The sequence below is a fragment of the Branchiostoma floridae genome, chromosome 16, assembly GCF_000003815.2.
Source record: "Branchiostoma floridae strain S238N-H82 chromosome 16, Bfl_VNyyK, whole genome shotgun sequence".
In the NCBI taxonomy this organism is placed as follows: Eukaryota; Metazoa; Chordata; class Leptocardii; order Amphioxiformes; family Branchiostomatidae; genus Branchiostoma; species Branchiostoma floridae.
Genome location: NC_049994.1, coordinates 16,587,863 through 16,606,137, shown reverse-complemented (window position 1 = coordinate 16,606,137; position 18,275 = coordinate 16,587,863). Strand labels below are relative to the sequence as shown.

The following is an 18,275-nucleotide window of genomic DNA, read 5'->3' as shown; positions in this document are numbered from 1 at the left end:
TAGTCAAACGGGCACCGCTATACTGGTGCCGCTATACTAAGTCCCTTGCCAGCTTTGATACTATTTCTAAGGCACCGTAGGGTCTGCTTGGAGACTAGTAAAGCTAGCTAGTTAGGCTAGGTATCAAAACGAGTTGAAGGACAAGCTTTGACAACTTTCTTTCAAGAAAAGCGCTCAGTCTAACAATAGCTCATCACATTTTTTCTTTCAAAAGTATTTCAGTCGAAACCCGGTGATAACTACTTTTATAAACAACGGTTGTCACAATGGCATCACATTGTTTCAACAGTTCATCGTTCTGTTAATCGCTAAATCAAAGAGATAGATAATCAAGTCTCAAATCCAACAATTGCAATGCGTGGAACATGATATAATGTCCCTCTCCCTTGTTCAGCCGGCAGCAGTCCCTGAGCCGCCAGGAATCCTGGGAGGAGAACCCGCCGGAGACTCCGGGAGGGCTGGACGCCTCACACTTGGAGGAGGTGGCAAGGAAACTGCTCACCTTGGAGGAGGTGGGATGATTCTGATTTTATTGAATGAATGAATGAATGAATGAATGAATAAAAGGAGGAAGGAAGGAATGATGAATGAATGTTTCTCTCAGGTGTCAGCCAACCAGGAGGCGGGAGAGACGGAGGGGAAAACCATCCCCCTGACCCACCACCAGGGCCGGCCGTGCTATTAAAAATTACGCAGTCATAGTTAATATTTCTTTACTATTACTAAGCGTTACGTAAAGTCATTGTAAATGTTTCTTGCAGGTGGCAGCCAACCAGGAGGCAGGAGAGACGGAAGGGGACACCATCCCGCTGATCCACCACCAGGGCAGGCCGTGCTATTAAAAATTACGCAAAGTCATAGTTCATATTTCTTTACTATTACTATTAAAGCGTTACGTAAAGCCATTGTAAATATTCCTTGCAGGTGTCGGCCAACCAGGAGGCGGGGCAGACGGAGGGGAACACCATCCCCCTGACGCATCACCAGGGCAGGCCGTGCGGACAGGCGGGGCACGGCGACACCTGCAAACGTATAGTCATCAACGTCAGCGGGCTCAAGTTCGAGACCCAGCGGGGCACCCTCTGCCGCTACCCGGACACTCTGCTCGGGAACGCCGATAGGATGAAGAAGTATTACGACTCGGCACGACATGAGTACTTCTTCGACAGACACCGGCCGAGTTTTGAGGCTATCCTGAGTTATTTCCAAACAGGAGGTAAGCTAAACCGACCGGCTGATGTTCCTGTGGATATTTTTCTGGAGGAGTTGAAGTTTTATGACATGGGGGCCTCTCTGATCAGACAGATTCGGGAGAAGGAGGGACTCGGTGGGATTATCATGCGTCCAAGGTTGCCGAGGAACCGAAACTTTAGAAGAATATGGCTCCTGTTCGAATACCCGGAGTCGTCGCAGTGGGCTAAGATTGTTGCAGGAGTTTCTGTAGCTGCAGTGTTCTTAGCGATCGGTATCTTCTGTCTGGAGACTGTACCTGTGCTGCAAGACTTCGCCATGGACCTGGTCGCGTCAGAGCCAGAGAGAGTTCGCTCCTTCGCGCAGCCCTTCTTCGCCTTGGAGACGATCTGCGTTGCCTGGTTCATCTTTGAACTCATCACTCGTTTTGTGGTCTGTCCCAGCAAACTGGACTTCATCAAAGGAGCGCTGAACATCATCGACTTGTTGTCCATCGTGCCGTACTTTGTCGACGTCACGGTCAGTCTGACGTCAGATCCGGGCGCTCCGGACAACTCTTTAGTCCCCACGTTAAGAGTCGTGCGACTCGCCAGGGTCTTTCGCATCTTAAAGGTGGCTCGCCACTCCAGGGGAATGCAGGTTCTTGGCAAAACCTTCAAGGCGAGCTGGAAGGAACTGGGGCTCCTCCTGTTCTTCCTGCTAGTCGGGATAGTCCTCTTCTCCAGCGCGATCTACTTCGTGGAGTATGACCTTGAAGATTCGCACTTTACCAGCATCCCGTCCGCGTTCTGGTGGGCGGTCATCACCATGGTAACGGTCGGGTACGGGGACATGTATCCGCAGTCGCTTGGCGGGAAAGTAGTCGGGGGTTTGTGTGCGCTTTCTGGCGTCCTCACTGTTTCCTTGGTCATGCCCGTCTTCGTGACTAACTTTAACCGCTACTACTATCAGGACAAGAACGCGCAGAGCTTTAGAAGGGCCACGGGGTCCCGCATGGTAGGGCACTGGTTGTTTCAAGTGACGCAGCCGTCCATAGGCATGGTGCGACCTAACGTAGACGTGTCCATTGCGCTAGAGTTGGAAGCGCAACCACCGAAACTCAAGAGGAAAGGGGGGATAAAGAGAAGAAAAGGTGGCAAAGAGACTACAAGCGCGTAGCTAATGCAGACTTGACTAATGTCGAAAAGCGCATTGCCGCACTCGGCTTTAATATGGCAATAAATATATCTTGGATGGCATGATCCTTGAGTTTTGAGTATGTGAGCGATATCTAGCGGCCAGTAGCCGCATGGCACCCAGGAAAGCGCCACACATTCAAATTGGGAAGCGAAAAAACTGTACTAGAAGTTGCAAGATTCACCTTGTACAAACTATCGTAACTGTTATAATACTAGTAACTGTCTGCTATTCTATACGCCGCGACGGTGCTAACAAGAAAGCTGACTGGTGAAAATAACACACATTCGCGAGAAACCTGTACATGATTGAAGATTCGCTTTGTACAAGCAGTCGTGACTGTTGTAATAACTGCCTGCTATCCTATGGTGCTAACATTAGTAACAACTTAACCTCCTTGGTAACAAGAAGGCCGAGTGAAAATAACACGTACTGTTCGCATTGCGAGGTATGGAGAAAACGGAGATGAGTTTCCAACCCTCTGCAGTCTTCTGGAGCGGCGGGCTGTTTTTCAATAAGTCATTTCGCGATTTGAAGTGCGCATGCGCAGTGTGATGCGTTGCCGGTAATATGTCAAAGTTGAAGGTCATAGCAAACCAGAAAAAGAATGGCCAGGGGCCTTCAAATTTGACATGTTACCCAGAACGAATTATACTGCACATACGCACTTAAAACGTATCATTTGTAAGAGATTTTATGCAACATTTTTGAATCTGAGTACATAATAGTGGCTACTTTCTCTCAACTCAGTTGCCTTAGAAACGTTTGTATGATTGTGCCTTATACATTCATCCGTTTATGTGAAAAAAAATGTTGGCAAACTTCATCTAAACGTTTAAAATCCATGTCATGTTTCAGAACCATTTGAACTCATGATAATCGAGTTCTCTTGGAGACTGTCATTCAGTTTTACCTGCCAACGTTTCAGCAATCAGTTTACCACTACTGTAAATGCATTTAAGTTTGCGGTAGCGGGAAAATGGACTTTTCGTAGTGGTTTTAAGTTCGAGGTAGCACCATGCACTGTAGTCTCTTACTGCCATGGAAAAATGTTCACATTGGTTTTAAATTCGCAGTGAAGGGGCCGCCATGAAAACTGCGAACATTAAACCACCACAAAAGTTTCTGCATTTACAGTAGTTTACTACCTTCCTCAGGGCTGTAATGACCACTTCTTGTCACTAAGTTGCTAGGCTGAGAGAATACTATTTCATATACTACGTTTCAAATCAATCTGAACTCAGGTAGAGTCAATAGAAGTCGGAGGATACTGTGTATCACATGAACATATTATGCAGGAACATTATAGATTTGTCATGTATCAACTTTGGCAGGGACATTCACAGTATATGTATGTCAGAGTAGGGACTGAAATCTTGCAGAACAACAAGTTATCTGCTGGTAGAGATCTCAGTTTGAGTTTATTTTGACTTTAAAGATATTCTCTTGAAAGACAGAACTTTTCAACTTTGATTCATGTCATTATAGATCCAGGGAATGACTTGAAATTTAGGACCTATAAATGGAAGAAAACCCTAACATATTCCTAGTATCCTGATCAGATGTCGACAGAAACTCCGTTTGGGATCTATACAGCCAGATTGCTATATCTGTCCTAATGTACACCTCCAATTAGAACAACAACAAAACCTCTGTAAACAAACAACCTCATACTGATTGGTACGAGTTTCAAAGCGTTTTCTAAAATGCTACTTATGATCTGTGCCGTAAGCAACTTGGTGTGAACTGTAAGACCTCATACTGATTGGTACGAGTTTCAAAGCGTTTTCTAAAATGCTACTTATGATCTGTGCCGTAAGCAACTTGGTGTGAACTGTAAGAATTGATAGCAATTTATCCCAAGTGCAGCACATTTAAAAAAGGTCTTGAATACATTGATATCTGAAGTGTGTACATATACCAGCAGATGTATATTGTCTTTTACCCAACTGGTCTACATGTTAGAAAAACAATGCTGACTTTTTATCATGAATATATAGTAAAGAAAGCTGATCATAATCTGTATACCAAAGTTGTTTTGTTTTTATTTTCCTGTGCCCTATGGCTATGATGTAAAACTGAGTCACCTGGTCCTACAGAAGGATTTAATAATGGTAATATATATACTTTGAATATGGTAGGTGCTTTTCCTGCTTAGTTCAGCTCTGATAGGAAATAGTATGGAAACTTACCACAAAGTGTTACCAGTGGACTAGCGGCCTCTTTTTTTTTTAATGTTTGCAAAACTGTGTCAACTGAGGGCCACAGAAAAGTAGAGTGCTACTGCCCTACACACCAAAAGATGAGGGAAGGACTAAATGGCTATAACATTCAATTTTTCTTTCAAAAGTTGTCTTATTTTTCTATCATCCAGAAATGACAACATCAAACCCGCTACCAGTCACCTTTATTGAGACGTTACCCACCACATTTGCTACTCCAAAACCCCTATCACACCCTCTGGTACTGAATGTTAATCATTTTCTATCCAGTCATCCACTTTCCACATGCACAACCCAAATAAACTTGCCTGGAGTTTACCAAAGTCTACCAAAAAGTAAATAATAATATTAAGATATAAATGAACCTTGTACATTGTACAAGTCATTTTCTAATTTATAAAAATGTGAGCTTCATTGAGAAGACATGGAATTAAATTAATTCTTGGTGGGTTTCCTGTAAACTGTAGAAAATGCACCTGTTTAAACTTTGTAACCAAAACAATTCATTGCTTAAACTTTACCAGATGTTATGCAACAATACACCCTGCATGCTATCTATCTACATTATCCCAAATAGCTTTAACTGAGTACTTTAATTTTACCTTTTAATAGAGAGAAGAAACAGGGAAGCTATTTCTGACTATTATATTGTGCGCTGGCCCTAGAAGTTCAATTGCCTGGTATGACTGTTAATGTGTAACATTACATTATAGGACACACCGAAGTCTTCTAAATCTGTGTCAAGAATGTAACAAATCTGTGAAAAATTTATCATCTCATTTATCTACAATGACTAATTAAAACTGTCAAATTTTGTTTACTTATTACATTATTTCCATCTTATAAAAGTCTCCCCAAAGAAACATTGAGATGGATTTTCAACCATTTCATCAGCATTCCTCTATCTCTCTACCATTTGGTCTGTGCATTTTCCTTTTCTTCTTCATTTCACAACTCCATCATTGAAACTTTTACTCTTACTCTTGGTCCATGCAAGGAAACATGAAGTTCGAGAAGTTTGTGTTTGTGGTTGCTATGGAGATTAAGGGGTCAACCGTTTGGGGTCACGTGGGAACATGGAGGTTTTCCTGATATTGTTGAGTCCGAGGTACAACATGACCACCCTCTCCATCCCTGCAGGGGTAAAATGAACAGTCCCTGTTAGATCAAATCTCTATATGAAATACAAAAACTTGATACAGCAATTCTGAGGTAATAATATCAGTAAAAACACTAATGTTGCTAAATTTAAAGACATAGGCCATGCAAACAAACACATGCCCTGTGTGCTACGCTCAGTTATAACTGGGATAGGGTATACACCCCGGAAGAAAGCAGGAGTGCAGCGCAAGGAACCCTGAAGAAAGGAGTGTCGGCTTTGCAGGTTTCAGTTCAGATGTCAGGGGTCCAACACTGACACTGTGGGCAATGCCAGGCTGAAACTCTGGCAGCTCAAGCGTTTTATCATATTTAAGGACCATAAAAATAAACTAGTGGACTCACCGATCCCACCTCCCCCATGGGGTGGACACCCATAGCGGAAGGAGTCGATGTAAGACTTGATCTTCTCAATGTCTGAAATAAATGAATGAAAAAGATATAAAAAAGAATCTGCCAACATGACAAATTCTACAGTTCACATGTTCTAATTTCCTACTTTATGTATCAAATGTGAGAATGACTAATGTATAGCCCAAATGTTTTAACAGAAACTTCAGTATGACTAAAAGATTACCAAAGGTTAGTCAACACATACATGTAGCAATGGCTGTCTGATATTTCTAGTTCTGTAAGAAAATTCTTGCCTCAAGAATGCAACTTTGTGAAAGCAGCCTTTTCAGTTTGCTGGTAGGCTCTTTTGCCACCTGAACTTCTTTGATACCAACTGTTTGCCGAAAATGATCATCTTTTTTACTATCCCAGAGAATCAGTGGTGTTGTTTCATGTTTGCTTACCGATCTCGTGAGCCTTTGCCCGTTCTGTGAGGAACTCCGGGTCGTGGATTCGCTGGGCTCCAGACAGGATCTCCTCCCCCCTCATGTACATGTCGTAAGAGTTGGCATATTTCTGGTGGAGTACAAGAAACATGGAACTTCAAGTTATTATACTGTGTTCAGCATACACTGCCTTATAAACCAAGTAAAAAAATACGTTGAAGTACACATATCAGCAAGAAGGGCACGTCACTAATGGATTTCCAAATAAAAAAGTCTCAAAGTCTCATATCATTATCTGTAGCAATTACAGAAAAGATAAATGTATGTCTGAGTTAATTGGTTGACAGCTACATAAGTAAGCAACATCTGGGACCCCCCCCCCAAACAATTAAACAATTTTTACACAAATAAATGTTTTAGAAAAAATTTTAAGTACAAATGTAATTTGTATGACAAAAAGGGCTTGTGATGTTGACTTTAATTCAGGAATGAAGGTCACTAAGATGGCTGCCCGACAGTACATGTACTTACAGGGTTGTTTGGATCAGGCATGGTGTAGAAGGGCCGCACAGCCAGGGGGAACTTGTCCAGGATGAAGAAGTCGGTGTCATACTGAAAAGGAAGAATACATTATGTATTTCATATTCTTAGGTACATGTTACATCATGTAAAGGGCATAAGAAGTACATGTAACATTCATTAATCTGTTGTAACAGGACACCTACAAGTTTATGTACTTATGAAGGAATATCCAACTGTCTCTCCTTACCTTGGCTTTCACCAACTTTCCTAACAGCTTCTCATCAGGAGTGCTGAAAAACAAATTTACACCTTTCAAAAACGACTCTTGATAAAATGCTGATAAAAGCTCTTCAAAACAAGACAGGCATTTTCTCCACCTTGAAAGAAAGTACAAAGTATGTTCATGCGGTTTGTGATATTCAAATAGGGACCTGACAACATGGTGCTTTGACATCTTCAATCATATGAGAACCCTTTTCATTCATATAAAATCTAAGATTACATAAGTGACTATACAAAAACAATAGCCTAGCTGCAGGCCTCACCTGAGGTCGTCTTCATCCCCGATCTCCACCCCAGCCTCCCTGAGCATGGCCACAGCCTCAGGGAACTCCAGTCTCAGGCTGGGCTCCAGGAACCTGAAGGGCTCGCTCGGGAACTGTTTCTGGATGGTGTTGATTTCTGTCTTATACCTGTGGGAGACAGTAAAGTTTTACTCAATATATTACACTGAACACATTATAGTAGACATGGCAAAGTGACGGACTGTTTCTAGATGGTGTTGTCTTTAATATACCTGTCTTATTCCTGTGGGGGACAGTATGTTTCAACCTAATACACCAGTGGGGATGTTAGACATATAATCTTCATCTCAGTGAAGGAAGAGCACTCTGCTTTAATATACATATATAGTTTGATAGAGTTCTAGTCAGTATACAGAGTGTTCACTGTTTTTGGAAGCTGCATTTATTTAAAAGGAATAGTACATGTGAGCTTAGTGAGTAACTACATGTACTTATGTGCCACTAGATGCTGAAGTCTAAATATAAGTAATGCTCATGCTGTCTATAGTCAGTACAACAAATTAAGTACTCTTGAGAGACCCATTAAGACATACACAAAACTCTTCACCTGTCCCTCAGCCCCTTGAAGATGCACACAAACATGTCCCCGATGACGTCCAGCACCTCGTGATAGTGGTAGTTGAACGCCATCTCCAGATCCAGATCCACAAACTCCTTACCTGTCCCTGAGACCCTTAAAGATACTCACAAACTCCTTACCTGTCCGAGACCCTTGAAGATGCACACAAACTCCTTACCTGTCCCTGAGACCCTTAAAGATACTCACAAACTCCTTACCTGTCCCTGAGCCCCTTAAAGATGCACACAACACAAACTCCTTACCTGTCCGAGACCCTTGAAGATGCACACAAACTCCTTACCTGTCCCTGAGCCCCTTAAAGATACTCACAAACTCCTTACCTGTCCCTGAGCCCCTTAAAGATGCACACAACACAAACTCCTTACCTGTCCCTGAGCCCCTTGAAGATGCACACGAACATGTCCCCGATGACGTCCAGCACCTCGTGATAGTGGTAGTTAAACGCCATCTCCAGATCCAGACCCACAAACTCCGTCAGGTGACGGTGGGTGTTCGAGTCTTCCGCACGGAACACTGGTGAGATCACACAGAAAATGAGTCTGATTCCAACTATCTTTATCATCATCATCATCATTGGTCCTCCTCATTAGAAGGTGCAGCAAGCAAAGTTCTTTCTCCAGAACTGCTCATTGCACATTGCTGAGAGAAGTTCATTATCATGTTCATGATCATGTCCTTTGAACCAGCTTGAAGACTCTTGTTTTGGTCCCCCGACACTAAGAGAAGGGTTGGCTGCCTAAACACAACTCTTAAGAAACTCATTGAGACCGAAACAGGGCTGGAAGGGCAAGGGCTACTCTCTGCGATAAGACAAGCAGTTCTGGAGGTCTAACTTTGTCTGCTTGACCTCACAAGAGGATGAATGATGATCATGCCCTTCGAAATTAGTTTGTTTCTGATCATGAGTTTTCCATGAGTACATGTAGCTTTGGTTAGGGATGTCCTGTTGGGCAAAACATTTCACATAATTTTTGTATTGATAAGAGTGGATCAAACAGTCTGGTCTTACATAGCTTGTACATACCGTACAAAACTGGTGTTTTACATCTAATCACAAAGATGGTTTATCAGGTATACAAAACAAACAAACAAACTGGACGTACCAGCACCAACAGTGAAGACCTTCTCGAAGTCAGCAGCGATGGCCATCTGCTTGTACAGCTGTGGGGACTGGGCCAGGTACGCATTGTTCTTAAAGTACGACACGGTGAACACATTAGCGCCACCCTCGCTGGCCGCTAAAACATCAATGATATTATATGTTACAATCACATGCAAAATTGTTTATTTGCTCCATTCTGTTAACAATGATGTACAATGGATTTGCAGTGTTCCAAAAGAAACTGGAGGGAATGGCTCTAGGATAGCAACATCTGTATCCTACAAAACTCAAATGAACTGTAATATACTGTACTACATCTAGTACCAAATACATGTAGAATTGACCTACTTGTAGTCTGATAACTCGCAATAAAGGCCTTACATGTTATGATGTAGCAACTCTTACAATTTAGATGCAAAGATATGAGTTTCAGGAGTCAGAAAATGTTTTGTCTTGACTCTTGTCACAGTAAGAATTCTAACATCTTGGAATTATATGTATGGATAAACAATGAAGGTAGTAGGTAAGAAAAAAATGTGAGATTTAACTGACCTGAGATGATCTTGGGTGTGTGGATCTCCACAAAGCCCTTTCCTGTCAGAGTTGCCCTGAACAAGTCGCACACGCCTGCCACTACCCGGTACACTGCCTGGTTTGTGGTGGTCTGAAATTGCAGAACCAAATCATTAACCTAATCACTAACCTGATTCCAAATAACATTGAGAGAGAAAAAGAGAGAGAGAGAGAGAGAGAGAGAGAGAGAGAGAGAGAGAGAGAGAGAGAGAGAGAAGGCAAGACAGAGAGAGAGAAGGGGGGAGAGACAGTGAGAGGGCAAGTGAGAGAGTATGGAGAGAAAGAGAGACAGGGAGAGAGAGAGAGAAAGAGAGATGGAGTGAGGGGGAAAGTGAAAGTGTGGGAAGAGAGATGGAGAGGAAAAGAAGGAAAGAGACAGAGAGAAGGAGTGATGGATCATAGATCTCATTTACTATCCTCCTTAATGATAGGGACAGAGAGAGAGAAAGAGAGAGAGCAAAAAATCTACAGCACTCTTGACCTAAAACTTTTTTTTACTGATCAACTTTTTGAGATTGGCACTACACAGTACTGAAGGGTTATCATATACATGTACATTACATACTAGTACTAGTAGTTTTTTTTTTACTCAGTATATAGCAGACTCACCCTGAGATCGATGATCCTGTTGTCCAGCCTAGTATCCTGGTTCACACGAGGTCGACTGGCATCCTCCTGCAACAGATGTAAGCAATACTAGTATATTGATTAAACAAAACCCTAAGTCAACATTTTGCAAAAAACTATAACAACAGAAAATGACCTTAGCTTTTATCTTTTATCCAATCTATAAGTAGTAGAAAAGTAAGATGACTGCTGACCTCGTCATGTTCTGGTCTGGCTGCATCATCCAGCTGTAAGGGTAGCTGTGGAGCGGAGGCACTCACCACAAACACCTGCAAGGAAATACATTGTACAATATGTATACCTTGTGATTGTGAAGAATCCTTTTCTAGTATACCATTATTCATTCACCCCTACTGTTAATGGACAAACATGTCACTGTCTGATTATTATCAGACCTGTTGTTCCCTATCTTCCACTGGGTACTCTTGCTTTGGTGAATCAAGGAGGTTTAGCTACGCATACCTTCATTGAATGTACACTGTATTTAGGGATAATTTTTTACACAAACCTTTAGGTAAAACAATTATTACATCCGTCCACCAAGAGATCTTCTTGCTGTGCCAATTTCCACTCCTATCCCCTTCTACATGTTGAATGGCAACCAGTCCCCATTCCACTTCTGAGATTTCCACCGGCTGTGCTAGTTTCTGTCCTTACTCCCTCCCTTGACTCCTGCCTGTTGTACCTACCCTTTCCACATGCAGCTCCACGTCCCTCTGTGTGCAGCTCTCCACAGGCTGTGCCACTTTCTGGACAACCCCCTCCACATCTATGATACTCTCCTTTGTGATGCTGGAAAAAATAAAAAGATAAAATATAAACCATATTGCATGAAACTACTCGATTTCAGACCCATACTGGTCATCTAAAATCAAAGAATTCTGAATAAAAAAAGTTCCTTACTCAACTTTTATCAAATAATTCAAACTTAATGACACCTTGTCCAATGAAACAGCAGTGTTAAGATCTTGGTGGGCAAGATTATTTCATAATTTGTGTTTTCAAAGCATCACTCATCTTTGACTTTTAACACCTTGTAAATACATGTATAACTGTTTCTAGACAACATCATGTGCATTTTAAACAAATTAAAATGAAGTAGATATCTGATGAATACAATGTCTGTACTTTTTTAAATCTTCATTGCACAACATCATTTTGTGATAGGTGCACTGTACAACAATGTATAACAAACAGTGACTGGACACAATGTGTTAGCATGACTAACTTATCAACTAATTTCAGGGGTGCCTAAGTAATCATACGATCCTTATGGAAAACAAATGATCCTTACGGAAAACATACGGTCCATTACTAAGAAACATACGATCCTTACGGAAATCATACGATTCACTACTAGGAAACATACGATCCTTACAGAAAACATACGATCCACTACTAGAAACATCCGATCCTTACAGAAAACATACGATCCTTACTAATCTTTTGGACCAACGCACGGGTCACGTCCCACAAGCGGCAGATTCGAGGTAGCGCATATCGTCTTCATCACATCCTACTAAACACCAAAACCCCAACCTACAATAATGCTGGCTTCTTAGGCGCCATGTTATTGTTCTCCAGACTCCGCCATCTTGAATTTGGCGCTGATGTCACGTGGTCCAGCAAATTAGTGAGGTTTGTATGTTTCTAGTAGTGGATCGTATGTTTTCTGTAGGGATCGTATGTTTCCTAGTAGTGAATCGTATGATTTCCGTAAGGATCGTATGTTTCTTAGTAATGGATCATATGTTTTCCGTAAGGATCGTTTGTTTTCCGTAAGGATCGTATGATTACTTAGGCACCCCTGAATTTAGTTTCATCACAAGTCAGACTTACTTGGCGGCAAACTTGACCATCTGCTTGCTGACAGTTTTGTCGTTGACAAACACCAGAGCCTGCACGTTAAACTGTTGTTGTCGTAGCACAAGGAAGCACTGTTTTCCTGAAAAAAAAATGTTAAGGTATATAATTGCTACGCCAAAAAGCAGTTACTCAAGCAACTGGATATGATTTTGAAAATGGTCAGACGTTTCAGATAGTATCCGTTATCTTTCGTCAATGACACTGATACCTTTTCTTTGTGATGTGGAAACTCAGTGTCATTGATGAAAGATAACGGATCGATACTATCTGAAAAGTCTCACCGATTCCAAAATCATATCCAGTTGCTTGTGTAACTGCTTTTAGATGTATCTTATTACCTGGATGTCTAACCTTTATCGACATACATGTATATAATTGCTCTGTAGAGAGTTTGTATTACATATTAGTCAACTTTGTGCAGCTGTGTTTTTAGAGAAACAATAATGACGATGTTTTGTGACAAAGTTAAGTGTATTATCTGCATCATCGTACATGTACATGTACAAATGTACCTTTTGCCCTGCTGGTGTGCATCCTGGCTCGAACCCACACTGTCTCCCCGGCTAGGGATGGTGTCAGCTCTTCTACACGCACCAACCTGCGGTCTGTAAAGGCAAATAGTACATGTACACATGTAAAATACACATGTCATGTAAAACGCATTACAAGAACGCGTAATACAATATGAATGTCTGAAGTTTGCATTCTGAATATAAGACATCACTTAAAGCAACGGTTTTCCTAAACATTGGAACAATGGGGGTGCTGCAACCAACACAGACCCTCATACCATTGAGAGCAGATTCTGACAGAGGTGGAAAATTTGCACGGACTGCTGACTTTACCAGGGTTTAAATGACTACAGTCATTCAATTATCGGTGCACACACCAATTCTTCCGCGAAAGGGGTTCGAGATAATGTGTGACAAAAATGTGAAGAAAGGGTCTCGAGGGTCTGGGTTTGAGTTCAAATTTCTCATAATCTGCTGCAAAGTGGCATTTAATACTGGCATAGCTAAAAAGCGTAAGAAGTGATGTGTTTTTGGTGCAAATTGGTTTTGGGCCCGCGTTTCACTTCCTTGTATTTCTACGCGTTGGAAGTGATTCGCCCGTTGACCCAGATTCACCGTCCATATGCGTTCTGTGAGCCGTGTTGCTATGCCTCGCGCGTCGGGTTATTGTAAAAATCTCAGTGTTACAATTTTCTTTATTTTTTGCTTGATTAATCTTAGGTGTATTCTCTTTCCGACAACATCAGTCATTTTCATGACTAAGATATAGGTCATGGGTTTATTTCCACGTCAAAATCCCCCTTTTTTTGCATATTTTTTTACGTGAAAAAACTTTTCTCCCCCTAAAATTACGAAAAGTGGAGAGAGTAAAGAAACTGAAACCCGACTGTTCGTAAAGCTGGAGGAATACCCTTCATTCCCATACACGGCTTTTCTGCTTTGGATTTATTTTCTTGAAGAGACGGCCTCTCGACTTGAGGGTGCGCAGCCTCGATTTGAGACCCCAAATAAACTGGGGCGTGCACCGTTATGACTTATGCGATCATACATGTAGCTAAACCTTCAAGAAGCCTTAAAATGCATGTTTTAAAATGCAAGTACATGTACCATATTTTCTTGAGTTAAGTGCACCCTGCCCCTCCAGTTTAATTTGGAAATTCCAGTTTTATTCTGGAGTGACCTCCTGGCAACCATACACGCAGATGGGCTGATATCGTAAGCTGTAAGTATAAATGATGTAAGAAATACATAGCAGCCAATAACGACCCCCTGGGGATTAATCTAAATTGGCATAACTGTACATAATTATGCATAAGGTTCCAGGGTTATGCACTATAGTTGTGCTCAAAGATGACTGTCTTAATGCAATGGTCAGTTCTCTGAAGCAACATTAACCAAAGATGGCGAAACAGACTCGACTATGACAGGTTTGGATGCCAGGCACTCTCATTAATATGCTCTGGGTGCGAGCTATTGGGCCTTGTTGGGTCATGTGATGATGACGAGTTCAAGCAACTAGTTCAAAAATGAAATACCATACGGCACTTTTGTTGAGATGGATGGGGTTCCTTTTCCAGAACAAAAGCTCTGTAAACATTGCACCTTGGCAACTTACAAAGCAACCACAATATCCTGAATGTTCAAAGATGTTTTGAAGTAAAAGTGAGACCAGGGAGTGGCACATAAGGTTTCCAGTCCTAAGGCCTAAAAATGGCAAACTCTCAAGATCGTCCTACAACTGCATACAGACAGAGGATACTGGAAGAGTTTCTCTCCTGTAGCATCTGCAAGAAGCCTTACAGGCAGCCCAAGTTCCTGCCATGTCACCATTACTTTTGCCAGGAGTGTTTGGAAGTTCGGCACGAACAATGGTTAGAAACTTGTGAAAGGGCAGAAAGGCCAGACCCGTTCAGGTGCCCAGACTGTGCCCATCCTGTGACTTTGCCTACCGAGGGGATAGCAGGACTCCTTAACAACCATCGTATAGCCAACCTGTGTGAAGAATTCTCCAAGAAAACCTTACTGACACCTGCATACATGCAGAAGGGAGGGCAGAAGAACATGTGCAGCTCCCACCCTCAAAATGAGATCCAGCTCTACTGCCTAAAGTGTAAGGTACCGGTCTGTAGTGATTGCATCACCCATTCTCACTCTGGGCACACAACCTGTGAGGCAAAACAGATTAAGGATAACATCATCGCTGAGCTCGACACTGGCTGGCAGAAGATGGAGGCATCTACAAACTTCCTCCAAGAGATAAAAAAACGACACAAAAAACTGGTGGACAACAAAGTACAAACTCAACAGGAGATAAACAAGGCTTGTGATGATCAGGTGAAGAAGATTCAAGATCAGCGGGACAAACTGTTGGCTACTGTGGAGAAGGTATTTGAGGACAACATGGCTGCCTTGATAGAACAGAAAGACCAGGTGTTGACCCAGCTGGTCAAACTGTCCATATTGTGTGAAAGAACAGAACAGCTCATGGAACAAGAAGAGGGGGTGTGGCTCTTAGAGGATGTAGACCTGGCACCTGCACTCAAAGAAAGGTTCCAGAATGTTGCAACTCCTGATGAGATCTGTGAAGTGAAACTTTGTCATTTTGAGCCAAAGAAATCTGGTGCACACATTGAGTTAGGCAAGGTAACATCACAACCCATGTCAGACAAACAGTTGCTTCAGTCCAAAGTGACAGATCTAGATACTCGACAAGTTAGAAGTACAAATGTCAGCACAATTAGGGTGGGAAATATGTGGGTGAAGAAAGTCAGGTTTGGGGGAGAGGGATCATGTAGGGGGAAGTTTGATGGTCCTGTGGGAGTAGCCGTGTCACAAGATGATAAGTTGTACATTGCTGATCTCAATAACAGCAGAATCCAGGTGTTCACAATGGATGGTGTTTATGTCAGAGAGTTCACAACAACTCTGCCAGGGGGAACTGGTGAAAAGTTTGAACCATGTGATGTTGCTATAGGCAGAAATGACAACCTGTGGGTGGTGAGTAAGAATCATGTAGTGCAGTATTCCAGGGAAGGCACCTGTTTGACCAAAATAGACCTTTCACATGTTGAGTTAAATGAGTATATGCGTGGCATCGCTGTAACTTTGGAAACAGAACTGGTGATCGTAACAGAACAGGAGCTTGTTGGAAAGAATGCCATTGGTCGACTTCGAGTATTTAAGCAAGATGGTTTAGAGATATTTACATTCGGTTCATATTGTATGTCACTAAGACCTTGGTACCCACGATATGTCACTGTGGATGGGGAGGGGAACATTCTGGTCACTGATTACAAGGATTACTGTGTCCATGTCTTGGACAAAGAGGGGAACTTTAGGTTCAAGTTTGGGAGTGTGGGATCTGATGAAAGTCAGTTGTATGATCCTCAGGGCATTTGTGTTGATGGGATGGGAAACATCATTGTGGCTGACTTTGGATATGGTTCTTTACAAATGCATGATAGTCAGGGCAGATTTCAGTGTGATATTGGAAGTGGTATGGAGCGGCCCTGTGGTGTAGCTGTGTCACCAGGTGGAGATGTGGTGGTGACTGATTACAAAGATCACACTGTATCAGTCTGGACACAGGGTTAGTGCTGTATCATATAAGGTATTTAGGTCAAGTTTTAGTAATCTCCAAGTGGCCTCATCATCACTTTTCACACTTCAAAGGCTTACTTCATACAATGTTAGGCTATGAATATAATATTGTTGTAGGATGAAAGAATACATTCAACATCGAGCAGATTAAAATGGGACTGAGCAGAGCACTTGGGACTAATGCTTGTAGCCTTTCACAGACTACACGTATATATCAGATATTTTGTGAAAATGTTCCTTGTTACCCAACGGATCATTATACCCCCCAGTGGGAGTCTTCATGCTTCATTGAATATAGAAAAATCCCGGGATTTATCCCGGGATTTTTTTTTTGTCCCGGGATTTAAAAAAAAATCCCGGGTTTTTCTTTGAAAAAACCCGGGATTTTTTTGGGGTGCCCAAATAAAATCCCGGGCTTTTCTTTTAAAAACCCGGGATTTTTTCGAATGCCCTGATAAAATCCCGGGTTTTTAGTTTAAAAAATACTATATTGTGAGACTATACGTTAAGAATAGGAAGTTGAGTCATTATCAGTAGCTGTGAAGGTAGCAGGGTGCACGTTGATAAGCGCGTTTTACTTGGGGGTACAGACTTGGGTCTGAACCACCGACGTCATGGTTTACATAATGTTGTTGTGACTTCAGTGACTATAGCAGAATGCTACAGATGATAATAGTCGTAAATTAATTAAAGAAGGGGTACAAGTGTGCAGTCACCATGGTTGAAATGTAGATGCAGCAATGTTTGAACTTAAAAAAAATACAGGAAAAGTGCCTTGATTCATGCTCTTATGTTGAAAATGTGTGACACAGGTCTGTATCAACATGTTCTGGTGCACTACAGCTGAAACTGTGTGCGACACACGCACGCACGTCGTAGAATAGTTAACTGCTACTCGGTAACTACCGTAATACGAGACCACAGGATTCCCCTTTACTCTGCAGCAGGCCTGACATATGTTTGTTCTACGATGTCTCTGCAAATAACTAAATGAATAAACTATAATCTTGTCAACATTCAGGCTACGTTGATCATGATCTCCTGCCTACGAAGGACCATTGGAACAGCGAAGGGGCTGCATGCTCAGCAAAGGAGCTGTGTGCTCACAGCGAAGTGGCTGTGCGCTCGGCGAACGAGCTGTGTGCTCACAGTGAATGGGCTGCGTGCTTGGCGAAGGAGCTGTATACTCACAGCGCAGGGGCTGCGTGCTCGGGGAAGTATCTGTGTGCTCACAGCAAATGAGCTGTGTGCTCACAGCAAAGGGGCTGTGTGCTCGTCGAAGGAGCTGTGTGTGAAGGAGCTGTGTTCAGCGAAGGGGCTGTGTGATCAGCGAACGAGCTGTGTGTACGCAGGAAAGGGGCTGCGTGATCAGCGAACGAGCTGTGCGCACACAGAAAAGGGGCCGTGTGCTTAGCGAATGAGCTGTGCACACAGCTAGTCCACCGAGCATGCAGCCCCTTCGCTGTGAGCACACAGCTCCTTCGCTAAAACAGGTTTTGTCCCACTGGTCCTTCGTACCTGAAACAACGCACAACTATGAAATTGCAAGACACGTGATACAATTAGTTGTCGTATTCTTTATTCGTTTTCAATCTTTGAACCTTTGAGCAGCCTGTTCAGACAAGGGTCATGCAAAAATTGACAAATATATCAAGGACTGCTCTGCTATTAGAAAGAATACCGAAACTAATGATTAGCCTACTCCATTGCAATACTATATCAAAGAATTATGTTAGCCCTTATTGTTATGTTAACTAATGTTAAGCTTTCTCCTATACCTCTA

General features: G+C 42.3%; 3 protein-coding genes across 3 annotated transcripts in view; 2 read left to right on the top strand and 1 right to left on the bottom strand.

Annotated features, from left to right (window-relative positions):
• The window catches only part of LOC118403011 (potassium voltage-gated channel subfamily A member 7-like), a 6,047-nt gene extending 1,932 nt beyond the window's left edge, over positions 1-4,115 (top strand). The window contains exons 2-3 of the mRNA XM_035801447.1: positions 395-512; positions 925-4,115. Coding sequence (XP_035657340.1) covers positions 395-512; positions 925-2,349 — 1,543 coding nt within the window. The 3' untranslated portion in view covers positions 2,350-4,115. The remainder of the gene's footprint in view (positions 1-394; positions 513-924) is intronic.
• Positions 4,116-5,393: 1,278 nt separating this feature from the next.
• LOC118403861 (aspartate--tRNA ligase, cytoplasmic-like) lies at positions 5,394-12,980 on the bottom strand. The gene is made up of 14 exons (XM_035802722.1): positions 12,893-12,980; positions 12,354-12,459; positions 11,204-11,306; positions 10,709-10,783; positions 10,497-10,562; positions 9,867-9,978; positions 9,316-9,450; positions 8,578-8,725; positions 7,594-7,740; positions 7,296-7,338; positions 7,058-7,138; positions 6,545-6,656; positions 6,093-6,164; positions 5,394-5,723 (listed from the first exon to the last, which is right to left on the bottom strand). Exons 1-14 carry the CDS (start codon positions 12,912-12,914, stop codon positions 5,632-5,634), a joined length of 1,314 nt encoding a protein of 437 aa, XP_035658615.1. The 5' UTR covers positions 12,915-12,980; the 3' UTR covers positions 5,394-5,631.
• Positions 12,981-14,602: 1,622 nt separating this feature from the next.
• LOC118403010 (E3 ubiquitin-protein ligase TRIM71-like) lies at positions 14,603-16,486 on the top strand. The gene is made up of 2 exons (XM_035801446.1): positions 14,603-15,889; positions 16,283-16,486. Exons 1-2 carry the CDS (start codon positions 14,603-14,605, stop codon positions 16,484-16,486), a joined length of 1,491 nt encoding a protein of 496 aa, XP_035657339.1.
• The last annotated feature ends 1,789 nt before the right edge of the window (positions 16,487-18,275 follow it).